Below are 25,326 nucleotides of genomic sequence, written 5' to 3' on the forward strand. Positions count from 1 at the left end.
TCAGCAGTTGCACACTGCCTACAAAATGCTGCCCATGATTCTCTGCTAGGAGGCGGCATAGGGAACTAGTTAATAGCATGGAGCTCCATGCTATTGGCTTTTATTTTATTTTTATCAATGTATGGTTGCTTCTTGTGCATCCCCTGCTGGGAACTGGCCCGCAACCCAGGCATGTGCCCTGACTGGGAATCGAACCTTGATTCTTTGGTTCACAGGCCCGTGCTCAATCCGCTGAGCTACACCAACCAGGGCCCTATAGCAGCTTTTGTGAAATTAAATGCATTACTATGTGTAAGTGCTTAGAATAGTACTTAGCCCTCAATGTAAGCACTACATAAGTGTTTGCTTGTATATTTTATTTTTAAACTTTTTTCAATCCAGTTAAGCCCATCCAGATTGGGTGTGAGAATGAGTGGATGGGGCTATAAAATGGTATATATAACTGTTCAATGCATCCCAGTGGTTGGGTGATTCTCAGCAGTGTTTATCCTTGATCCTGGCTCAGACAGAAGTATCCAGCTATCTGAAAGGCCTTCTACTTCGGGGTATGTGAGCAGCTGAGTAGAATGTTAGTATGTTCCACTTGAACTCATTTCCTCTTCAAGTGGGAAGGTTATTTTGGTGTCAGACTTGATACACACCACTATCTTTCACTAAGAGGCTCCTGATTTTCTAACTTTCCATCCAGCTGGACACATGATTATTTGCTTTGGAGCTTTCAAGTGATCCTGAGGAGAACAGAAACATCACAAAGAACCAGGAGCCAATGGACAAGAGGCAAGAAAATTGGGGCATGAGGACTGTACTAGATTCTGAAGCTTGGAGGATGACCTCTTCCTGGGAATTCAGTCTTTGCTCGGTATGGGGGGGGCTTCCCAGTTAATGTCCATGGCCCTTTGGCTGGGTCCAGGTTCCATTCTCCATCTCTCTTCACCTAACCCCAATTCTGTAGTTCTCCCTGTGCCTCTTATTATTTTTTGCCACCAATTCCCTACAGAACCACAGGAGAGAATTATAAAACAAGTAATATTGCAAAAATACTTCACATCTGCTCTAAGGTTTTTTGTTGTTGTTTTTTTTACAATAAATTTATATGGGCCCTGGCTGGTGTGGCTCAGTGGATTGAGTGTGGTCTAAGAACCGAAGGGTTGCTGGTTCAATTTCCAGTCAGGACACATGCCTGGGTTGTGGGTTGGGTCCCCAGTTTGGGGTGTGCAGGAGGCAAATGATCGATGTATCTCTCTCACATTGATGTTTCTGTCCCTCTTTCTCCCTCTCTAAAAATAAGTAAATAACACTGGCTGGTGTGGCTCAGTGGATTGAGCAATGGCCTGTGAACCAAAGGGTCACCAGTTCAATTCCCAGTCAGGGCACATGCCTGGGTTGTGGGCCCAGGTCCCTGGTAGAGAGCACGTGAGAGGCAGCCACACATTGATGTTTCTCTCCCTCTCTCTTTCCTCCTGTCCCCCTTCTCTAAAAATAAATAAATAAAAGCTTAAAAATAATAAATTTATATGGGATCCTTGTAAAATAGTCAAATGCAAATACAGAAGTACATACTTAATATGAATGTATAAATGTAAATCTGTTTATATAATGTTATATTAAAATACATATATTTATATTGACATAAATATAAATATATGTACAGAAATATAAAATGTAAAATGACAGGTTTCCTTAATTCCACTCTTCATACTATTGTTAAATGGTCTGGGTTAATATTATTTTTTTAAATAAAAATTGAATTATTCATGCTGTTCCACACTTTTTTTAACATAACAGTATATCTTGTTTTTCTCTTTAAAACACTTAAAATCCACAGGAGAACTATAACAATCATTTATGTATCTCCGACATCTTTATATGTCAGTACATATAACATATCCTTTTGTAAGGGCTGCAAAGCGCTGTTAGGGCCTTTGGAAAACATTTCAAGGCTATTCTATTCGAGACTGGCAGAACTCCTGGGAAGTAGGCTTGTTGTTAGTATCCCCATTTCATAGATTATTAACAAACTGAGCTGGGACTAGAAAGCATCTGCTTTATCCAGGCTCAAGTTTAAAGCCCTGATACTTACAAAGTTTTCTACTTCTTGTAAATAGAAGAGAAATAAAAAGGGATAAGTTCTGTGCCCTTGAGGCGTTTACAGTCAAATATAATACAAAGGATAAAAATCCTAGAACACTGGCTGTATGACATGTAAATTAGCACTGATTGCTAAAGAGCAAGCAAGGAGAACTGAGTACTGAGAGAACTGATATATTCATTGATCATTTATGAACTCTGTGCTGGGTCCCTTTACTGTACAAGAGATATATGTGTAGTGTCTGTAACACACAGTTAGCACCTGCATTAATATTACCATTCCAATGCTGAGCCTCTTTGGAGAAGTCATAGGTGTTTGTTTGTTTAAATAGATTCTCAGCTCCTAAAAGAAGTTGATGGTGATGAAGAAAGACGATGATAGAGGAAGATGAATTATTTAATAGAATTCATCAGGAAAAAGCTAACTGCCAAGGTTAGAGTTTTGAATTGAATTCTTTGGTGGAGGAAGGAAAAAGAAGCCACGTCAACTTAATCTATATGTTTGGAGAAGTAGTTAGTGCTTACCAAATATGTCATTAAAAACTATGAGCTATCTCCCTAGCTGGTGTAGCTCAGTGGAGTGAGTGCTGGCCTGAGAATAAAAGGGTCACCAGTTCAATTCCCAGTCTGGGCACATGCCTGGGTTGCAGGCCAGGCCCCCCAGTAGGGGGCGCAAAAGAGAGGCAACCACACATTGATATTTCCCTCTTTCTCACTTCCTTTGTCTCTCTCTAAAAGTAAATAAAATCTTTATAAAAAAACCCAAAACTATGAGACATCCCCATGAATGAGTTTTCCTAGTTCTTCCCACCATTCACAACCCCATTCCACCCAGTTACCCTCCATTCCTTCATCAAGGGGCGCTAGATCCTCTGTCTTCCTTATATAATCCAATTGCTGCAAAGAGCGAGGCAGGAAGGCATAAAAAGACAGAAAGCTGTATGGAAGTCGCCAAGATACTCATGTCAGTGGCCCCAGAAACTCTTTTAAAAGAATTTCATGAAAAGCTGTGCCCTTTTTCCCTAGTAACCCAAACCACACAAATTTTCAAGTAAGCTCTTTTTGTTGTAAAGCCTATTTCTCTTTTCTTGAAAATTAAATTCCGTCTCAACTCTGAAGATAAAGGTGAAAAAGGGACGAAGGCCTGGACTTCCCGATAGTTACTAAGCGACGAGTATCCCAGGCACTCTGCCCTAACTGGAAAAAGTGGGGAAACCTGCACCCCCAACAGGCCTCAACACCCAGAGCAGCAAGACCCCGCCCCCCGTCCCGTGCTGAGTAGTATCACGTGACAAATCAGCGTGGCGGATGAACTGCAACTCCCAGTGCTCCGCGCGGCCCGCCGGAGTTACGCAATTTTCGCTGATTGGTCGCTGGCAATATTTGAAAGGAGGGGCTGGCGCGGAGACGAAGGTTACAATTTGGATCCTAGTGGAGTACTCAGTCTGGCGGGTAAGTCTTAGACCTGGAAAGGTGGGGACCTCTGGAGCAGTAAGGCCTGGAGGAACTCAAGAGCCTGTGTACGCACCGAGGTGAATGGGGTTCCCAAAACTGACTTGAGGGAAAGGCGGGAGCAGCTCTGGTAGGGATGGTCGGGAGATCTCGACACGCCTGGTAGGTGTCGGAGAGGACCGTGGAGGCCTCCTGTGTGGGGCTTGGGGTGATGGGGTGGGTAGTGAGGCCAGGGGTCGGTCGGTAAGAAGGAAAGCGTAATGTCAGTTTATAATGGGAGCCTGGCCTCCTGGCCTGGGCTTTTTTCCGTTAAGATTTCTGACGGGATTCTTTGACCCCTTCTCCTGTCCTCCATTACAAATCTTCTCTGCACTCTCTAATCTATCTCCTTCCCTCTAGCCCCACCCCGGTGCCATGAGGAGCTTCAAAGGAGTCAACTTTGGGACTCTGCTAAGCAGCCGGAAGGAGGCTGAAGAATTGCTGCCTGACTTGAAGGTAGGGGTGCTGTCTGGCTCTGGATACACCTGGCTTTCCAAGCTGAGCTGTTTTGTTTTTTGTTTTTTGACCGATTAGTAGCAACTCCACTTCTAGTTCCTTTCACTATCCCTTTCTCTTTGTACATTCACATCTTCCTCTCCTCCTAGGAGTTCCTGTCCAAACTTCCAGCCGGTTCTTCCAACTGCAGAATTGATGCGGAGAGGAGACAAACTTGTGATGCTATCCTAAGGGCTTGCAACCAGCAGCTGACTGCCAAGCTGCCTTGTCATAGGCACCTGGACAGCCTGCTGGACCTGGCAGAACTGGCTTGCAATGGCTACTTGGTGTCTAACCCCCAGTGTCCACCCCTCTACCTGGAACGGATTCTCTTCATCTTTCTGCGGAATGTTGCTGCACAGGGAGTCCCAGAGGCCACACTTCGACTAGCTCAGCTCCTCCATGCCTGCTTGGTGCAGTGTTCTCGCCAAGCTGCTCCCCAGGACTACGAGGCTGTGGCTCTGGGCAGCTTTTCTCTGCTTTGGAAAGGGGCAGAAGCCCTGTCTGAGCGGCGAGCTGCCTACTCAGCTCGGATGAAGGCCTTGAGCTTTCTAGTACTGTTAGAGGATGAGAGTACCCCTTGTGAAGTCCCTCACTTTGCTTCTCCAATAGCCTGTCGGGTGGTAGCTGCCCATCAGCAATTTGATGCCAGTGGGCATGGTTTGAGTGAAGCAGATGCTGATTTCCTAGATGATCTGCTCTCCAGGCATGTGATTAAAGTCTTAGTGGGTGAGGAAAGGAACTCTCCTGGTTCTCTTTCTCCCCAGAGGGCCCTCTGTCTCTTGGAGCTCACCCTGGAACACTGCCGTCGCCTCTGCTGGAGCCACCTCCACACCAAAGCTGTCAGGGTGGTAGAGAAGGCCCAAGATTACCTAAGGAACACCAGCCTGGCTCCCAGCCTCCAGCTGTGCCAGCTGGGGGTAAAACTGCTACAGGTCAAGGAGGGAGGATCCCAGGCAGTGGCCAAGCTTCTGATCAAGGCATCAGCTATCCTGAACAGCAGTATGGAGGCACCATCACCCCCACTGCGGGCATTGTATGACAGCTGCCAGTTCTTCCTCTCAAGCCTGGAGCGGGGCACCAAGAGGCACTTCAGACCTGATGCTATTCTGGGCTTCTTTGCTTTTCTTGGCCGGTACTGCTCCCTCATTCAGCAGCTGCAGGATGGTGTGAGTTGAGGACCTAGAGATAGGGTGGGAATATGGTTCTGTGGACTCACTATCAGGCTGGGATCTTTGGTAAGATCTGGAAACTCTGGCTTCCCCCTTGGCAAGCTGCTCTCTGGACCATGCAGCCTAGTCTATCCTGAGAGGGCAGTGGTCTCTCCTGCTGTCCTTCCTACTTCCTGGGCTGTTTCTGCTCTCCAGGACTGTGTGCCAGTCTTTAGCTTGGAGCTCACACTTTATCTATCCCTGAAACCAACCTTCCTCTTCCTCAGGTCTGTGGGGACTCTTCCAAGCAGCAGCAGTCCTTGGTTCAGATGCAATTTCAGGGACTTCACCTCTATACTGTGGTGGTTTATGACTTTGCCCAAGGCTGTCAGGTACCATCTGGGAATGAAAAATCCTGGACACATCCTAGGGTCGGGTTGCTTGGCTGCCCTCAGTAGAGCTTTTGGGTGGGTTTGGGTTTGAGTTTGGGATGGGGTGGGTGATACCTTGTACCTGTTATGTCTCCTCTCACCCTCAAGCCCTTCTTGCCCTTCAGGCAACCGATTTGGCTGATCTGGCCCAGCTAGTGGAAAGTTGCAGATCTACTGTTTTCTGGATGCTGGATGCCTTACAGGGCCTGTCAGGCCTGGAGTTGACTGACTACCTGGGGATGACTGGTCAGTGCCCAGGGGCCCAGATACAGGGTTCTTGGGAGGGTCATTATTCATGGGGCAGGCAAATAGCACTTGCTGGATGGTTCTGACCACTGTGGGGACTCCTTATGGTTTAAGGAGGGAGTGAAAAAGGTGTTAATAATTATCGGTTACTTTATATTTAACAGCAGAAGAGAAGTGAGGAGACTAACTTAAAATAGCAGGCACTAATTTTTTTCTCATTGATTTTGAAATCCGATTTGGTATTTGTTTCATGAAAATGTTTGTGCCTGATATGCAACTTTACGATCTTTCTACATATTTAAATTTTAAAGAATACTTACAACTTAATTTTTTTTAAACCAGGTGAAGTGTGATTCAAAATTCAAATTGCATAAAAGGGCATACAGTGAAAAGCTTCTCTCCCACATCCTTCTGGTTGGGGGAGAAAGATAATAAACAGGAGAATAATTGAGTTGTCAACATGTTAGAAATATGGGGGAAAGGAAAAGTGGAGCAGGGGCAGCATAAGGGAATTAGGCGTTCAAGGTGGGTGAGTGGGGCAAGTTACCATTTAAAACAGGATGGTCAAGGCATGTGAGGGAGTTGGCCATGTAGACACCTGGGAAAGGACATCCCTGGCCGAGGAAATAGCCAGTACTAAGGTTTTAAACGTTGGAGAGGGTCTGGTGTGTTCAAGGAATAGCAAAGAAGGGATATGGCTTCAGTAGAATGAGAGAAGAAGAGAGAAGTAAGGGGCAGGCCAGAGTGTTTCCCTAAAATGCTCATCTTTGGAGCAAAATGAAGACAGAGATTGGCGTGTGAGAAGAGATGAGCCCCGTTTGGGAATGAGGGCTCTGCTTTTCTGAAACAAGTGCTGAGGGGAGGCATGGGTGGACTTGGAGCAGGAAGAGGAGTGCTGCCTCTTCCTCATTCCCTAGCAATAGGGGTTCCTGTCTGATCTGGAAGCTGCTAAGCTGACCATAGGTTAGGCTTCTCTCTACTGCCCCTCCAGGAGGAGAGGGCAGTGGGAACCATTCCTGTGGCCAACTGTCCTTTCTGTCTCCTGCAGCCTCTTACACCAGTAACTTGGCCTACAGTTTCTATAGTCACAAGCTCTATGCTGAGGCCTGTGCCATCTCCCAGCCCTTCTGTCAGCACCTTGGCTTGGCGAAGCCAGGCACCTGTCGTGAGGTGCCTCCTGAGAAGGTACGAGGACAGGAAGGGAGGTTGTGTTGGGGGAAGAAAGGGGCTTGAGTAGCATAAAAGGTCCTGCCCAAGACCCTGCCTTGGAGTAGAGAGTTAGCAGCTACATGTTGGCACCAGTACTTGGGGCAGTATTTCCCAGACCTCACCTATACTGTCATTTACTTCATTTTTAAAAACTGACTCACTTTTTATACTTAGCTTCATCCCAAGCCAGTGGTTCTCAACCTTGTTGCACATTAGAATCACCTGAGTGAACTTTAAAACAAAAAATTCTAATGCCTGCCCTAAGCTAATATCCAGTTGCATCAGAATCTCTGGTGCTGGAACCCAGGCAGCTGGACATTTAAAGTGTCCTCCTAAGTGGTCCTTTGGACAACTAGAGAGCAAACCACACTGTCTTAAAGCAAGATTACCCATGAAACAAGGGGTTGGCTGGATTGGCAAGCAAGGTGGGTCATAGAAGAAGGCCTTGGGTTTCAGCATGAGGGAAGTGATGAGCTAATGAATTTAAGTGGAGGCATGACAGCAGATTGGCATCTTGGACTTTTCTGGCATCACTGTGATGAAAAACGGCATGCAAGGGCAACATTGGGCACCCAGGCTGCCCTAGTAGACTAGGCAGGAAAGGGTGGGTATCTGAACTGAAGCAGCTTCCCAAGGGGTAGAAAGAACTGATGGCAAGAAGGCGAGAGTGGGCAGCCCACCTTCTTTCACCTCTGATGGTGAAAGAAGTTGAGGGTTAAGGTGCTAATGGCTGTGGGGGAAGAAGAAGGAAGAGTGGAGGATAGTCTTGCATTTCTGACTCAGGTGATTCGTTGAGATATCACAGGAGGAGAAGTAGGTTTTCAGGGGTGCAAACAATGAATGTGTAGGTGGATTGAATTGAAGATTCTGGTGAGAGCACCTACAGTATTTAGTTCTTAGGTGTCTCCTGCCTTGGGGCAGGGGTGTGGGTTGGATAACTGCCCCCATCCACCCCCACCATGTATTGTGGTATATGTATTATACCACAATATATATTGTGGATGCATGTCCTCTCCCACTGTCCAGACTCATTGGGTCCCCTCTCCAGTTTGGTCTGTGCCCTTTCTCTGGTCAGTTGCATAGGTGCTTCCGGCTGCATGTAGAGAGTTTGAAGAAACTGGGTAAACAGGCTGATGGATGCAAGATGGTAACTTTGTGGCTGACAGCCCTGAAGCCCTTTGGCCCCAAACACATGGCTGAGCCAGTCACCTTCTGGGTCAGGGTTAAGATGGATGCGGCCAGAGCTGGAGACAAGGAGCTACAGCTGAGGTGAGTTGGAGGGAGTGGGACAGCCATGTTTGCCCCATGGCTATGGCTTGCTTTTTGTACTCACAGTCATGTTCATCCTCATGTCCGAAAAAGGCACCGATTCTTCCATCATTGTTCACTGAGTACCTGCTGTGCGCCAGCTGCTGTGCTCTGTACTGGGGAAACTGTGGTGTCAGGCAGTGTTCTTGTTTTCATGACTGGAATCTTATGGAGCTCTCAGCAAGCCAAAGCAGAGACTTCTTAGCATGGGACAGGGGCTCTGTGTTTCAAGGGCTCGCCAGGTGCTGAGCCCACTCTATTTCAGGACTCTTCGAGACAGCCTGAGCACCTGGGACCCGGAGATCCTGTCCCTCCTGCTCAGGGAGGAGCTGCAGGCCTACAAGTCAGTGCGGGCCAACACGGGGCAAGAACGGTTCAATGTTATCTGTGACCTTCTGGAGCTGAGTCCTGAGGAGACACCAGCTGGAGCCTGGGCTCGAGCTATCCACCTGGTGGAACTGGCTCAGGTGCTCTGCTACCATGACTTTGCCCAGCAGACCGACTGGTAAGGAGAAAAGGTGGGCTGCCCACTCTTGCCTTCTTGCCTCTGACCCTTTGTGGAGCCTGTTTTCCCTCCCCACATCCCTGAGCAGCCCCTTCCATCTGTGGCCTTGGGAGCCCATTCAAAGGGTGAAGCCAGCTTTCCTGCAGAAGGCTCCGATTAAGTTCATCCTCTCCCTGTAGCTCTGCCCTGGATGCTATCCGGGAAGCCCTGCAGCTTCTGGAGTCTGTGAGGCCTGAGGCCCAGGCTGAAGATCAGCTCCTGGATGATAAAGCACAGGCCCTGCTCTGGCTCTACATCTGTACCCTGGAGGCCAAACTACAGGAAGTACGTGTGGCTGCTGTGGGGTTGAGCAGCACTGGGTATAGGAATCGTTCCCCCCATGCCTTAAGTAAGCTGGCACTGGCCCTGTTTTTTACTCTGATCTCCTATCCAGGGTATCGAGCGGGATCGGAGAGCCCAGAATCCTAGTAACCTGGAAGAATTTGAAGTCAATGACCTGAACTATGAAGATAAACTGCAGGAAGATCGTTTCCTATACAGTAACATTGCCTTCAACCTGGCAGCAGATGCTGGTGAGGGCCATGGACATAGTGTGGTGGGATAGTCTCACTATGGCTTCCTAAGAGCCAGATGGGTACCCCAGGTATGGGAGAGGCTGGCTTTGTAGGCTGGGAGGTGGTGGGCACAACGGGCAGAGGGTGTTATGGGGAAGGTGGCATTCTGCCCAGATGGCTCATGCTGAGAGAATGGCTGGTCTCTTTCATCTGACTTACAGCTCAGTCCAAATGCCTGGACCAAGCCCTGGCCCTGTGGAAAGAGGTGCTTACAAAGGGTCAGGCCCCCACTGTGCGGTGTCTCCAACAGACAGCAACCTCACTGCAGATCCTTGCGGCCCTCTATCAGCTGGTGGCAAAGGTAATGGGGCAGGCATTGACACAGACCAGAAACCCAGCACCTTCGCCTTTTTTGGCCTGTTTACCTGCTGAGAAGCCAAGTAACCCAGTGTGGGCTCTATCACCAGCCTCTCTAAGTTTAAATCCAAGTTTCATCATTTTTTAGTGCATGGCCTTAGGCAAATTACTTAAACTTTCTAAGGCCAAGTTTCCTTATCTTTAAAATGAAGATAATAGCTCTGGACAGGTAGATCAATTGGTTAGAGTATGTCCTGATACACCAAGGTTGCCAGTTCAATTCCTGGTCAGGGCACATACAAGAATCAACCAATGAATGCATAATTAAGTGGAACAACAAATCTCTCTCCTGCCCCCTCCCTCTAAAATCAATAAATTAAAATTTTAAAAATTAACTAAAATGAAGGTGATAATAATAACTACCTCATAACATTGTTAGCATTTGATGAGATAATGCATGGAAGATGTTGCACATAAAGAGAACACTCAAACGTAAGCCATAATTATTATATTAATTACTAGATAGTTTTATACCTATGTAACTCAAAAAAATACATAAATGCCTGTAGACACAATTCTACATTTTTATACGTCAGAAGGTTTCACAGACTTCCTGAAGCTCTTCCCTGGGCTCCACATTAGGAACCTCTGAAAAAGAACATTGTACTTAAAGGACCTTTGTTACTCTGGGTCATTGGGCTGTATTTCTAGCACAAGGAGCCTGGGACTCTCGCTGCCTAAGCCCTAGATTTGAGTCTGCTTCTACCACATACCTATTATGTGAATTTTTTTTAAGATTTATTTATTTATCTTTAGATGGGAAGGAAAGGAGAGAGGCAGAGAAATATCAATGTATGGTTGCTTCTCATGTGTCCTGTGCCAGGAACTAGCCTGCAACCCAGGCATGTGCCCTGACTGGGAATTGAACCACGATCCTTTGGTTCGCAGGCCCACACTCAATCCACTGAGCTACACTAGCCAGGGCCTATTATGTGAATTTTGACAAGCAACTTAACCTGTGTGATTCTCAGTTTCCTCATCTGTTAAATTGGGATTAGGGTTGCTATGAAGATAAAATGAATTGATGCATGTAAACCTCCTGGCACAGTACCTGGCACATAGTAAGCACTCAGTAAGTCCCAGCTATCGATGATGACTGGCATCCGGGCTTTCAAACAGAAGGCAAAGGATGGTTTGCAGACTCCCTCACTGTTTTCCTCTCAGGTTCCCTGATGGTTACTCCCTGGGTAGTCACATTCCAGTCAGGCTCTGAGATCAGGCCAAGGCTCAGAGGGCTGGGGAGCAAAGGGTTGAAATGGAGGCTTGAGCAGAAGCTGGGGAACCTTATTGCTCCTGGCCAACCAGCCCCTGCAGGCTCTTGAGGTCCTCCTGCTTTTACGGATCGTGGCCCAGAGACTGGAGGATCACGCGAAGGCAGCTGGCTCCTCCTGCCACATCACCCAGCTCCTCCTGACACTCAGCTGTCCCAACTATGCCCAGGTGAGTGCCCAGCCTGCCTAGCCTGGGGGGCTACAGGGGAGACATGGCTGCAGTAACCCATCTTTTCCCTGAAGAGATAGGATACCGAAGGGGCAGCTTCTGTGCCTTCTGCTGCTGCATTTGGCTAGAGGCTTGTAAAGTGTATGCTGGTTGGGAGGCAGAGGTCTTTCTTCTCACTGCAATACCAGTTCATTGAGTTTTACAGATTCCGCATCAGGAATGTGATGCTAGTCTTGTATTCCCCATTTATTTCCATTGCCCTGGTTTATCCTTCTGTGCTCACTTAGGACTATTACAATGTCTTCTAGTTGGTTTCCTTGCCTCCAACTTCCCTTTTCCACTTTTGACTACTACCTGTGGCATCTTTTCAGGCACAGATCTGATTTAATCTCTTTCCTGTTTAAAGGATTTCATTGACTTCTCCATTAATTGAAGAATATTGTCCAAACCCTTCACTTTGTTTTTTAACTTATATTTTATTGATTATGCTATTACAGTTGTCCTGATTTTCCCCCTTTTGTCCCCCTCCAGTCAGCACCCCCCACTCCCTCAGGCAATTCCCCCACCATTGTTCATGTCCATGGGTCATGCCTGTAAGTTCTTTGGCTACTCCATTTCCTATACTGTACTTTACATTCCAGTGGGTATTCTGTGACTACCTATTTGTATTTTTTTTTTTTTTTGTATTTCTTAATTCCCTCACCTCTTCACCCATCCCCCACTACTAGGTTCCATCTGGCAACCATCAAAATGCTCTGTATCCATGACCCTGTTTCTGTTCTTCTTGTTTACTGAATTTGTTTTTTAGATTCAACTGTTGATATGTATTTTTGTCATTTTATTGTTAATAGTTTTGATCTTCTTTTTCTTAAATAAATCTCTTTAACATTTCATATAATAACAGTTTGGTGATGATGAACTCCTTTAGTTTTTTTCTTGTCTGGGAAGCTCTTTATCTTGGCTTTGCTGTGTAGAGTAATCTTGGCTGTATGTCCCTGCTTTTCATGACTTTGAATATTTCTTACCATCCCTTCTAATCTGCAATTTCTTTTGAGAAAGCCACTGACAGTCTTAGGGGAACTCCCCTGTAGGAAACTATAACTTCTTTTCTTTTGCTGCTTTTAATACTCTCTCTCCGTCTTTAACCCTTGGCATTTTAACTGTGCTGTGTCCTGGAGTGGCCTCTTTGCGTCCGTCCACAGGAAGCATCTCTGTACTTCCTGGACATGCATGTCTATCTTCTTCACCAAATGAGGGAATTTTTCTTTCAGTATTTTTTTAAATAGATTTCCAATTTCTTGCTCTTTCTCTTCTCCTTCTAGTACCCCTATGATGCAAATGTTTGACCTCTTTAAGCTGTTCTGGAGGTTGCTTATACTACTCTCATTTTTTCAGATTCATTTTTCTTCTTGTTCTGATTGGTTGTTTTTTGCTTCCTTATGTTCCAAATCATTGATTTGATTCTCACCTTCATCCACTCTACTGTTGTTTCCCTGTAAATTGTTCTTTATTTCAATTAATGTATCTTTCATTTCTAACTGGATCTTTTTTATGCTGTTGAGGTCCTCACTAAATTCCTTGAGCATTCTTATAACCAGTGTTTTGAACTCTGCATATGATAGATTGCTTATCTCCATTTAGTTCTTTTTTTTATTTTTTATTTATCTTTAGAAGGGAAGGGGAGGAGAGAAGGAGAGAAATATCAATGTATGGCTGCTTTTCGTGTGTCCCCTGCTGGGAACTGGCCCCTGCTGGGAACTGGCCTGCAACCCAGCCATGTGCCCTGATGGGGAATTGAATCATGATCTTTTGGTTCGCAGGCCCGTGCTCAATCCACTGAGCTACACCAGCCAGGGCTTCCCATTTAGTTCTTTTTCTGGAATTTTGATCTCTTCTTTCATTTGGACAATGTTTCTTTGTCTCCTTGTTTTGTCAGCCTCCCTGTGTTTATTTTATGTATGAGGTAGAGCTGCTTTGGCTCTGTGTCTTGGTAGTGTGGCCTAATGTGGTGTTCTGTAGGATCCAGTGGCACAGCCTCCAAACTCACCCTGGCTGGGTCTTCAAGGTACACCCCTGGTGTGGGCTGAGTACACCCTCCTTTGTAGTTGAGTCTTGGTTGCTATTGGCAGGTAAATGGGAGGGATTTACCCAGGCCAGTCAGCTACAAGAACTGGTAGTGACCACTGACCACCAAGCTCTGCCCTCTGGAGGATCAGCTGTGCAGGGACAGGGTGGTGGTGCTGTTCTGTGGTCTGTAGCTGTTCACTGGGTGCACTAGCCCTGGGGTTTGCTGGGTTGTGCAGACCAAGGTCAGCCCCCACTCATGTTTTGCCCAGGGCACCCTGCCTGAGCTATACAGCAATCTGAGATGGCTGCTACTTGTCCTGGACTTGGAGATTCCCAGGCAAAGCCAAGCTGTGACTCTAGACTGCCTGCTGCTAGTGCCCGGCCTGCGGCTCCCTGAGACCAGCTGTTGCTTGTTTGAGAGGATTTAGAAAGTTGTGAAGGTTGAGCCAAGACCAGCCATTAGTTCAGAAAAGCAAGCAGCTTGGGTGGGCCCATAAATTGGGTAGGGTGTAGTCTCTGGGGATATCCAAGGTGGGTCAAACAGTATTAGCCAGGTTGGAGTTTCAGATATGGCACCAGCTTGCTGGCTCTGTGAGGGGAGGGTTTAGAAAAGGGACAATGGCCTCTGCTCACTCGGTGTTTCTCCCTGTGTGCCACTGGTGCCGTTCAAGCTGCTATGCTGGTGCTGGAACTCAGGGAGTGAGTCTGAGTAGGTGAGTCTGTGTGTGGGTTCTTTAAGAGGAACTGCTTGGGGCTCCAGCAGTTTCTTTCACTGACTCAATTTCCTCTGGTTTTTGCAGCCAGAAGTTGTGGGGACTTATCTTCCTGGTACTGGAACCCTTGGCTGGGGGTCTGGAACGTCTTGCTCCCAAGATTTCCCTTCCAAATTTCACAAAGACAAGGAACCAGCCCGTTCCTTGTCTGTGCCCCTCCTACCAGTCTGGATGGATGTGGTTTCTTTAATTCTGTAATTGTCAGACTTCCATTCAACTAGGTTTCTGATGGTTCTGAGTGGTAGTTGTTCTATGTTTTAGTTGTAATTTTGACGTGGTTGTGAGAGGAAGTGAGCCATGTCTTCCGACACTGCCATCTTAATCGGAAGTCCCGACCCTTCACTTTGTGTTGACACTTTCTGTATTCTGGTTCACACTTCTTCCCACTCCCTCCCATGAACCTTATGCTGATCTGTCCCATTACTTTATATTCATCCTATATGCCTCTCTGTCTTTGGTTGTATTAGATTCTCCACTCTAAATTTACCCTCTCTTCTCCCCTTTTTTTCATTGAGTAAACCTGTACTTTCTTTTCAAGGTCTAGCTCAATTCTTTCCTCCTCCATAAAGCATTTTACATGTCCTCTTCTTCCAGGGCAGAATCAGCCACTTTCCCTTGAGCCCTCTCAGCACTAACAGCATTGTTTCATGATTACATCGTATTGCCTATGCACCTACTGCATTGCAAGCTGTTAGTTGGAAGGTTCTGTTTATGCCTTATTTGCTTTGTCTTCTTGCAGAATGATTAACCTAAAGGTGCTCAATGAACATTTTAGTGAGTGAATAACTCCTATGTAGATTATAATATTTGAAATAATATTTAAATGGACATGTCTGACGTTTTTCTTGCAAATGCTTTAATCCACTTTAATTTGAAAGCTCTGGCTGCCTGTCCTCACCAGCATGCTCATCCCCTCATTGCTCCCTTAGTTATACCTGGAAGAGGCAGAATCAAGTCTGAAGCTTCTGGATCGTGACACTGACACGTACCTGCTCCTTTCCTTGACCTGTAACCTACTGAGAAGTCAGCTTTACTATGCATACCACAAGGTATTTTCCACTTTGTTATACCCAAAGGGTATTGGAAAGATTTTAGGCTTTACTAGATATTTGTCTAGCTTCTGAGATTTCTCTGGAGCTAAGAAGAATATTCCTGACTCTGGAAGCAGTGCTGTTTCCTAGCTTTCTCCTCCAGTGAACTGGTCACTAGTGTTCCTCTAACAGAGATACTTTCCATTTCATTTTTTCCAGTTTCCTCAGGGACAAGGGGGAAAGTCTCCCTGAATAGAAACTGGGATTACACTGGAGCCCTAGACTGAAATCCAGTGGGATCCTAAAGGCCTGAGTTTTCTCACACAATAGCTGTGTGACTTCCAAGTCTTGTACCCTCTCTTGTTCCAGTTTTCTTTATAGCTTTTATCATTCTTAAAAACAGGGGATTGGGCCAAGGCATCTCCAGGCACGTCTCAAGGTCTGAATTGCCCATCTGACCTGACTGCTCTGCTCTGGCCCCACTCCCTCTTCCAGGTGACAGAGGGCGCCTCTCTGTTGCTGTCCGTGCTTCAGGACCCTGCCCTCCAGAGGTCATCCAAGGCCTGGTACTTGCTGCGTGTCCAGACCCTGCATCTGGTGGCAGTTTACCTTAGCCTCTCCTCGGACAGCCTCTCAGCTTCCCTGTGGGAGCAGCTCTGTGCCCAAGGTGAAGGAATAGAATGAATGGCCCTTCTTGGTTGATGTGTGTGGTTTGTGCACTGTCATCTCGTCTCAGACCTTGTTCCCTCTGCTGTCTAGCTTTGTGGATGAGCCTACTTGGAAGCTTCATAGAGTAGGCCTGGGATAGCAAATGAGTTTCAGTTCTCCTCCTGACTCTAATCAATTGCCTAGTGACTGCCTGAAATACTATATTGACAAGGTTTCTGAGACCCTATGTGGTCTCAGGTTGTTCTGTGATTGATTAGCTCTGTCTGCCTTAGGTACGCAAACAGAAGAGTAGCATCATACTTTGCATTTGCTATCTTAATAGTTAAAGGTGGTAGAAGTTTAGGCCACATCATCTCCCTTCTTGTTCCCTCTTCCCTTACCTGCACAGGCTGGCAGACACCTGAGGTAGCACTCATTGACTCCCATAAGCTTCTCCGAAGCATCGTCCTCTTGCTCATGGGCAGCGATGTGCTCTCAGCTCAAAAAGCAACCATGGAGACACCATTTCTGGACTATGGTGAGTCTGAGGAGGAGAGCAAGGCCATGCGGGAATGAACAAGCTAGATGGTGGGCCTGGCAGTTTTGTCTCCAGAGGATCTAGGCTGTGACTAAGTGGTCAGGGTCTTGCCTGTGTCCTTTGCTGCAGGTGAAAATCTGGTACAAAAATGGCAGGTGCTTACAGAGGTGCTGAGGTGCTCTGAGAAGTTGGTCTCCCGTCTGGGCCACCTGGGTAGTGTCAGTGAAGCCAAGGCGTTTTGCTTGGAGGCTCTAAAACTCACAACGAAGTTACAGATACCACGCCAGTAAGTATAGAGACTAAGAGGATGCCAGTTCAGGGACCTGAGTGCCTGTGCCCAAGACCCTGGGTTCCTAAAGTATTCTACAGATATAACGTTAGATAATGTCAGCCTTTGGGGGGGTTGGTGGAAGAATACATTTCACAGCTTAATAAGTGGAAAATGCTGAGTGAATCAGTGCTTGATTTCTTTATTTCCTATAGGACTTCGCATGTCTTCCAGTATGCTAATACACATTATAAATCTGCAAGTGGGAGATCTCGTATACAGTGTTTCCCTAAATCTTTTTGCCCATAGGATCCTTTTTTTTTTTTTTTAAGGAGTGCAGTTTGGGAAATCCTGTCCTCACACACAAGGATGAGTTGATTTGAGAGCAGTATAGGGGCCTCTCCCCAGGGAGCCTGAGGCTGGAAAAGAGTGACGTGGCTGTGCCTGGGAAAGGGGTATGGAGGCTCTCCAGGAAAGCAAGGGTTCCAATAAGTGGTTGTTATCTCCTCTCTCAACAAGGTGTGCCCTGTTCCTGGTGCTGAAGGGGGAGCTGGAACTGGCACGCAATGACATCGACCTCTGTCAGTCGGACCTGCGGCAGGTTCTGTTCTTGCTCGAGTCCTGCACAGGTGAGCAGCCATGCCCCCGTGTCCATGGGCAATGGTAAGAGTGACACACACACACACACACTATGTAACACATGTTTATATGGCAGGGTTTGGCCGCCTTCTAAATCAGAGACTTCTGGTCCCGGGGCAAAGCTCTCTTTACTTGAGTCAGACCACTGGTGTCCCTCCTCCAGATAGCCTCTCTGGGACTAACCCTGTCTGGTTCTAGTTTTCAGTGCTAATACACTTTGGCTATTTAAGTAAACTTCAATAAAATTTAAAATTCAGTTCCTTACTCATTTACCACACTTCACATTGTTCAGTGGCCACACGTGGCTAGCGGCTGTTGTATTGGACAGCACAAATGGAATGTCCTCAGAAGGCTTAAGCTAATAATAAAATATTGTATTTATGGTGCTTTTTTTCTTATCAACCACTTCTGCCTCTAGTATTTCATTTGACCTACACAATACCCTAGTAAGTCAAGTGGGAACAGATTTTTTTTTTCATTTGTAAAATGAGAAAATTGAGAAATTCAATGTTTTGGGCCAGAATCATGGGGCTAATTGGGACAGAAGCCAGGATTAAGAATTGGGCCTCCTGCCCTCGCCAGTTGGTTGGTTGGAGCACTGTCCTGTGCACTGAAAGGTCAGGAGTTGGATTCTCAGTCAGAGCACATGCCTAGGCTGTGGGTTCGGCCTCCAGTCGCGGTGTGTAGGGAAGGTGGCCAATCGATGTTTCTCTCTCACACTGATATCTCACTCTTTCTCCCAAATCAATAAGTGTGTCTTTGGGCGAGGATTTTAAAAAAAGAAAAGAAAAAGTTGGGCCTTCTGGTTCTGGCCTGTTTTCCAGATTCACACAGTCTTCTAAGCTGCAAATAATGGGGTTTTGTGGGCTGTGTCGGTCCATTATTGGAAGAAAAGACAGTCTTAGGGATTTTGTCCAAAAAGTAGGCTGAACTACACTGGCTGGTGTAGCTCAGTGGATTGAGCACGGGCCTGTGAACCAAAGAATCGCAGTTTGATTCTCAGTCAGGGCACATGCCTGGGTTGCAGGCTAGTTCCCAGCAGGGGACACGTGAGAAGCAACCACACATTCATATTTCTCTCCCTCTCTCCTTCCCTTCCCATCTAAAGATAAATAAATAAAATCTTTTTTAAAAAAGTAGGCTGCACTAATATTTAGTATGTTAGTACAATAATATATGTAAGTAATTAGTAAGTAATTAACTCGTATATTAGGGAGCTGGGCCCTGGGGTAGCTCAATAATCACTTGGCATTTCTCCTAGTTTTGTAATTCTTTTTTTTTTAAAGAGATTTTATTTATTTTTAGAGAAGAAGGGAAGGAGAAAGAGAGGGAGAGAAACATCAATGTGTGGTTGCCTCTCATGTGGCCCCCAGTGGGGACCCAGCCTGCAACCCAGGCATGTGCCCTAACTGGGAATCAAACCAGCAACCCCCTGGTTCACAGCCCGCACTCAATCCACTGAGCCACACCAGCCAGGGCTAGTTTTGTAATTCTTGTTCTGCTCTCTCCTCAGAGTTTTGTGGACTAGCTGAGCACCCAGATTCCGTGAAGAAAATCCACTTGCAGAAGGGGAAGCAGCAGGCCCGGGCGCCCTGTCCTCTAGAGCCCTCAGAGGAGGAGCTCTTCCTAAGAGGCCCTGTTCTGGAGCTGGTGGCCACTGTGGCCAAGGAACCTGGCCCCATAGCATCTTCTACTAACTCTTCCCCAGTCCTGAAAACAAAGCCCCAGCCCAGCCCTGGCTTCCTGACCCATTCGCCCACCTGTGACTGCTCACTCTGTGTCAACCCTGTCCTCTCAGCAGTCTGTCTTCGCTGGGTACTAGTCACCGCTGGGGTGAGACTGGCCGTGGGCCATCAGGCCCAGGGGCTGAATCTCCTTCAGGTTGTGCTGAAGGGTTGCCCTGCAGCCACTGAGCGCCTAGCCCAAGCTCTACAAGCTTCTCTGAATGGAAAAGTAGCCCCCTACCCTGTCCCGAGCCTCTTTGATGAGATCTTGGCTCAGACATACACGCAGCTGGCACAGGAAGGGCTGAACCAGCCATCGAACAGCCTGGAGAAAGTCCTGGAGTCAGGGCTGAAGTTTGTGACAGCGAGGATACCACATCTGGAGCCCTGGCGAGCCAGCCTGCTCTTGATTCAGGCCCTTGGGAAGCTGGCTGGCCTCGGCTGCTGCACTACTCAACTTTTTGCAAGCTCCTGGGGCTGGCAGCCACCATCTATAAAGACTCCCCTAGGCTCAGAGCCTTCTAAGCTTAGAAGCCAAAAACATTCCAGACGAGGGCGCCAGCAGGGGGTCTCTACTACCCTGCCCCTCCGTAATCCCTCTCTGAAAGGTCTGGAAGGTGGAGGGCCACCCTGTACACCTAAGCCCCCTGGCCGGCTTCGGCAGGCTGGCCCTCGTGTCCCTTTCACTGTGTTTGAAGAAGTTTTTCCTACAAAGAGCAAACCTGAGGTCCCCAAGGCCCCCAAGGTACAACAAAGGGTCCAGACACGCCTGAAGGTGAGGTGGGACTGTGGCTAGCTGGTGTTGGTGCTGGGTGGGGATGGTCCTGGAGAAGAGTTCTGCAGAGCAGGTGTCTTTATGGAATGGTTTCCCACGGCCAGGTGGGACCTTCAGCTCTCCTGTTATCTGCAGGATCCCTACATCTTCCACAGGAAGAACTACTTCCAAGTCTACCTTTGATTTAGACAGAAGGCACTTTCCTTAACTCTAGGGTTCCTTTCCCCTTTCATCCTTCCTCCTCATCTTTTAGACCCCTCTCTTCATCCTCCTTCCACACCCAGGAGTTACTGCCCCTGACTGAGTGTGGCAGTCTTACGTGGGAAGTTCATTTTTCAGTCTTCCCCATGGCATCTATGTTGGTTCCTCAACAGTGCCACCTGCTGTCAGAAAATGTCTTGTCACTCAAAGGCCCTTTGGCCTTACTCCCTCTCATGTCCATTTCAGGTTAACTTCAGTGATGACAGTGACTTGGAAGACCCAGTTGAGGCACAGCTTGCAGAGGGGCCCAAGAGGCGGGGCACTGCTTCTCGGGGCCAAAGCTCAGGCCAGGCTAGGAAGGGCCGGAGCTTGAAGACTGGTGTGGTGGCTGCCTCAGGTGGTGGCCCTGAGCACTCTGGCCCCACTGGCAGGAGCCGGAGGGCCAAGAAGGTGGCGTCAGGATATTGTGAGGAACTGGGCCCTGAGATTATGAGGACCATTCCTGAGGAGGAGCTGACTGACAACCAGATGGAAATGAGCTTTGAGATCCTCAGGGGCTCTGATGGCGAAGACTCAACCTCTGGTACGACAGCACGGGTGGGAGGTGGAGGTGCATATGTTTGGAGGAGGCTGTCCTGAGACCAAAGGGCAAGAAATAACTGGTGCCCAAGACAGTTCTTTTGTTGACTCTGGACTGGATTCTAGGAGGGAAAACAAAGGGGATGGCAGGAGTGGGGGCTCCACAGAAAAGTCCTGCTCTCTCCCCAGATGGGAAAACACCAACTCCAGGGTCTGACGCAGCCATAGGAGAATGTGAGGTGTTGAGACGGGATTCCAGCAAAGAGGAGCTGTCCATCCTGTACCCAGACAGGAAGAGCGACAAGGATCTAGGTCCTCGGCTCCAACGCCCCTCGGCTCCTGTAGCCATTGGTGAGGTCTGGTCACTTGGGGAGGGCCGAGCCTCTAGGTCTTTTGATGCCGATGCTTTTTCAGTCTGTCGTTGGCTCTGGCTTTGGATTCCCACCTGGATCTGGTAGCTTTTGAACCTGGGTTTGAATTCCAGCCCTCTTTCTATTACCTGTGTGCAAGTCATTCAGCCTCTCTGAGCTTCTTTTGACTTAACTGTAAAGTGGGTTTGAGGAGGACGGGCAAGCTGATACATGTGACTTAAGTAGCATCCTACTTGGCATGTTGCCCTTTGTAAATGGCAGCTACTCCTTTATAAGTGGGAGATGAGATAGGGATTTCTTCTCATCAAGTTCCTATCAGCTGGGAAGTTGATTTGTGTGTAGCAAGAGTCTTGACCTTCCTCTAGGTGTCTCTATCCTGGATTCCATCTGTGACTCACTGAGCATTGCTTTCCGTGGGGTCAGTCACTGCCCTCCTAGTGGGCTCTACGCTCACCTCTGCCGCTTCCTGGCCTTGTGCCTGGGCCACCAGGATCCCTATGCCACTGCCTTCCTTGTCACCGAGTCTGTCTCCATCACCTGTCGTCACCAGCTGCTCACCCACCTCCACAGGCAGCTCAGGTGAGTGTCTGCCATCCCTAAGGCTTTTGCTGGGGCAGGCTGGAAGGAGGGTCCAGACTTCAAAGGAGGGAGAACTCACCTTTCCTTGTGTTGCTTGCAGCAAGGCCCAGAAGCACCAAAAATCACTTGAAGTAACAGACCAGCTACAGGGGCTGAGCCTCCAGGAGAAGCCTGGAGATGCCCCCCTGGCCCGCATCCAGCACCTCTTCTCCTTCAGGACATTGGGATCTGGCCATTTCCCCCAGCCTGAGAAGGAGAGCTTCCAGCAGTGCCTGGCTCTGATGCCCAGTGGTATGGTGGCAGGCTTCAGCTGGCTCTCCTGTCGTTTTATTCATCTTCTTTCTAAAGAGTTGGGTGACAGTGTTGAAGGCATTAGTTAGCTCACAGATTTATGATCCTTATGGAAGGACCTGTCATACCTTTTCATTGACTAGTCATTTTCTTACTCTCACCAAACAGACATACCCTACATCTGGAAGTTTTTTTTAAACTTCAACTTTGAATTACAAGCCAATTAAATGTCTTTATTCGGCGTAAGTTCAGATGTCCACAGGCTCCCTATGCTGACATGAAACATGTTAACAGACTGTTTGAGCATGTCCTTCTGTGCAGGGCCCTTTGTTCTTTTCTGTGAGGGACACAAAGAAGTATCCTGGGAGCCTGTTCCGGGGAGCTGTTAGGGCAAGTGAGAGCACCTGGAACTCTAGTGACCAGGGCAGACTTCTTAGAGCTGTCTTGAGTGATAGATAGGGACTGAGTGTAGAAGACGTTGAAGGGGATTCCTTGTAACAGCAGAAATGACTCTGGGTGTGTTCTGTGTGTCAGGGGTGACTGTGTGTGTGTTGGCCCTGGCTACACTCCAGCCTGGAACAGTGGGCAACACCCTCCTGCTGACCCGGCTGGAAAAAGACAAACCCCCGGTCACTATACAGATCCCCACTACCCAGAACAAGGTATGTTTCCTGGGCAAGGGAGCACAGTTGGGCTGGGGTAACTTCTGGTCGAACTGCTCACATTCTGTGACTGGTGATCACGTGAACAAGCAGAAATCTCACAGCCCCACCTCCCAAAGCTTCCTCTTAGCTCGGCCCTGAAAGAGTTTGATGCCATCCAGAAGGAACAGAAAGAAAACAGCAGCTGTACTGACAAGCGAGAATGGTGGACAGGGCGGCTAGAACTGGACCATAGGATGGAGGTGTGTGCCTCAGGGTGGGGTGGGGTCAGGCCTAGAAATCACCTGGGGGTGCCAGTGTCTTCTCACTCAGAGGTGCCAGGTCAGTGCTAAGCTGCTTCAAATCCTTTCTGGAATTGTAGGCATAAATAAAAAAATTTATGTCACTTGGGCAGGACTTTAAACAACAGCCCACAATGGAATATGTAAAGGTACATCCAAGAAAAAGGACTTAAGCCCAAGTATCAGCTTCCCAGCTTTAGCTTTTGTGGCCTACCTGTTCATAGATATATAACAGATGATCTCATTTATACTCCCCCCAAGTCTCAGCAAATGAAAAATGTCTCTAGCTTCTTGCCTTTTGTGACTGGCAAAAAGATACGTAAGATAAATCCACACATTGGAAAACTCATTTCCTCATCTCCAAAATGTTGGTGCCCATGGGAAAAGAAACTTAGCTTCATCTCTGACTGAAGGTCCTATTTTTCCACATCAGGTTCTCATTACTTCTCTAGAGAGAGAGGTGCTGGGCTGCTGGAGGGGGCTATTGCTGCCATTCAGTGAGGACCCCTGCCCTGCCCAGGAGGCCTCCCACCTGCAAGAGTTGCTGCAGGAATGTGGCTGGAAATACCCTGACCCTACTCTGCTGAAAGTGAGTTGAGAAAATCAGGGAAGGGGAAGAAGCTAGATTTAACTCCTTCCCACCTGGCACCGAGAGTGGAGTTGGAACTCCACTATGGTACTCACTGACAGGTGTTCCCCTACAGGTCATGCTCAGTGGTGCCAGTACTCTCACCCCCCAGGACATTCAGGCCCTGGCCTATGGACTGTGCCCTGCCCAGCCAGAGCGAGCTCAAGAACTCCTGAGTAAGGCAATAGGACGTCTACATGGGCAAACCATACCGACCAGTAGGCACCTTGTCTTAGTGCTGGACAAGGTAAGGAGCTAAGAGCTGGAGAGGCCGTATCTAGAGGGCGGTGGGCACCAACTCACCCCCACCCCATCTGACTCCTGTGTATGCCTGCCTAGGGACCATAACCTCTGAGTGCTTTTTACCCAGGACCTGCAGAAGCTGCCGTGGGAGAGCATGCCCAGCCTCCGGGCACTGTCTGTCACTCGGCTGCCCTCCTTCCGCTTCCTGCTCAGCTATGCTATCAGCAAAGAGGTAAGGTTCAGCGAGTGTGGACTACAGATGATTGGCGGTGATTGGGGAGGTAGGAGAGGGTCTTAGAAACGGATCAGTCCTGGAATGGGGCTTGGAGTTTTTTGGCCAGACCAGGCCAAAAAACTTGGATCCTCCAGCCAGACCAGGATCCCGATCACTAATGTCTCCTCCTCAGTTTGGGGCCTCACCAGTGCTGAGCCAAGGGGTGGATCCGCGCAGTACCTTCTATGTTCTGAACCCTCACAATAACCTGTCAAGCACAGAGGAGCAGTTTCGAGCCACTTTTAGCAGGTCAGGAGAATAAGAGTGAAAAACGGGATGGGGAAGGGTAGCAACAACATATAGTTGATGTTGCAGCCTACCTTTTCCCTAGTATTCCCTGTGCCCAATTTGCTGCATGACCCCTTCTCTTAACTTCTGCAGTGAATCTGGCTGGAAAGGAGTGGTTGGGAAGGTGCCGAGCCTGGAACAGGTGCAGAAGGCCCTGACGGAGCATGACTTATATATGTGAGTGCTTAAGGCAGGGAGGTGGGGAGAGGAGCAGCCCCAGAGGAAGGTACTGTTTTGATTTGCTTTGGGGCTTTAAAGCCCCTGGCTGACCCAAGACACCTGTGGACACAGCAGAGGCTTACTACAGCTAGGTCATACTCATCTTACCTTCTGCTTTAGCTATGCAGGGCATGGGGCCGGTGCCCGCTTCCTGGATGGGCAGTCTGTTTTGCGGCTCAGCTGCCGGGCAGTGGCACTGCTGTTTGGCTGCAGCAGTGCAGCCCTGGCTGTGCATGGAAACCTGGAAGGGGCTGGCATCGTGCTGAAGTATATCATGGCTGGCTGGTGAGTCTCAAGGGGCAAGGCCCATCCTAGGTCCCTACCCCAGGTTCTTTCCTAGGTGTGACGTCTAAATCCTTCCTCTTTTGTGCCCCACCTTCCTCCCATCCTAGTTTCCTAGGTCCATTGTCCTGGTTGCCCTCTTCCCCCCTCCTAGAGCTATGGGCCAAGGGACTTCCTCATTGGCTCTATCGTCTCTACTCACCCACCACCACCATCAGTTGTGTTTTGCTATATACGCTGTTTTAGAGACCTTTGTATTTCTTCCTTCTTTATTTCCCAGTCCTCTATTTCTGGGTAACCTCTGGGATGTGACCGACCGTGACATTGACCGCTACACGGAGGCACTGCTGCAGGGCTGGCTTGGAGCAGGCCCAGGAGCCCCCATTCTCTACTATGTCAGTCTGGCCCGCCAGGCTCCCCGGCTCAAGTATCTTATTGGGGCTGCACCTGTCGCCTACGGCTTGCCTGTCACCCTGCGGTGACTCCTTAGAGCTGTCCTCTATCACCAGCAGAAGCCATGCGACTGTGCTACCTCCCATGCTTAGATTCAACCCTCAGGATAAATATTTTTAAGTGATTTCCCCCCAAATTTTATGTAAAACATTTCCTTGTAACTTAATATAATAAAGA

The 25,326-nt window shown here is 48.1% G+C and overlaps 1 protein-coding gene across 3 annotated transcripts; it reads left to right on the forward strand.

Moving 5' to 3' along the window:
• Nucleotides 1-3,493: 3,493 nt before the first annotated feature.
• On the forward strand, nucleotides 3,494-25,326 carry ESPL1 (extra spindle pole bodies like 1, separase). 3 transcript variants are annotated; one of them, XM_037137545.2, is made up of 31 exons: nucleotides 3,494-3,540; nucleotides 3,940-4,035; nucleotides 4,185-5,243; nucleotides 5,513-5,617; nucleotides 5,782-5,902; nucleotides 6,951-7,087; nucleotides 8,187-8,380; nucleotides 8,685-8,924; nucleotides 9,104-9,248; nucleotides 9,358-9,496; nucleotides 9,700-9,839; nucleotides 11,201-11,335; nucleotides 15,105-15,224; nucleotides 15,702-15,873; nucleotides 16,264-16,392; nucleotides 16,522-16,678; nucleotides 17,180-17,289; nucleotides 18,813-19,798; nucleotides 20,246-20,582; nucleotides 20,768-20,929; nucleotides 21,315-21,528; nucleotides 21,629-21,819; nucleotides 22,354-22,481; nucleotides 22,601-22,723; nucleotides 23,196-23,351; nucleotides 23,467-23,637; nucleotides 23,761-23,865; nucleotides 24,041-24,156; nucleotides 24,289-24,372; nucleotides 24,535-24,699; nucleotides 24,977-25,326. In XM_037137545.2, exons 2-31 carry the CDS (start codon nucleotides 3,955-3,957, stop codon nucleotides 25,176-25,178), a joined length of 6,324 nt encoding a protein of 2,107 aa, XP_036993440.2. In that variant the 5' UTR covers nucleotides 3,494-3,540; nucleotides 3,940-3,954; the 3' UTR covers nucleotides 25,179-25,326. The 3 variants fall into 3 exon arrangements, with proteins under 3 accessions (XP_036993440.2, XP_053518216.1, XP_036993439.2); XM_053662241.1 differs by having other exon boundaries at nucleotides 3,514-3,620; XM_037137544.2 differs by having other exon boundaries at nucleotides 3,514-3,608.

The sequence above is a fragment of the Artibeus jamaicensis genome, unplaced genomic scaffold, assembly GCF_021234435.1.
Source record: "Artibeus jamaicensis isolate MK-2021 breed Jamaican fruit bat unplaced genomic scaffold, CSHL_Jam_final contig_233, whole genome shotgun sequence".
Taxonomy (NCBI): domain Eukaryota; kingdom Metazoa; phylum Chordata; class Mammalia; order Chiroptera; family Phyllostomidae; genus Artibeus; species Artibeus jamaicensis.

Coding starts and splice junctions, on each gene's coding strand:
- ESPL1 (XM_037137545.2), top strand. CDS start 3,955: ATGAGGAGCTTCAAAGGAGTCAACTTTGGGACTCTGCTAAGCAGCCGG. Junction 15,225..15,701: donor TTTACTATGCATACCACAAG/GTATTTTCCACT, acceptor TCCCTCTTCCAG/GTGACAGAGGGCGCCTCTCT. Junction 21,529..21,628: donor CACCTCCACAGGCAGCTCAG/GTGAGTGTCTGC, acceptor TGTTGCTTGCAG/CAAGGCCCAGAAGCACCAAA.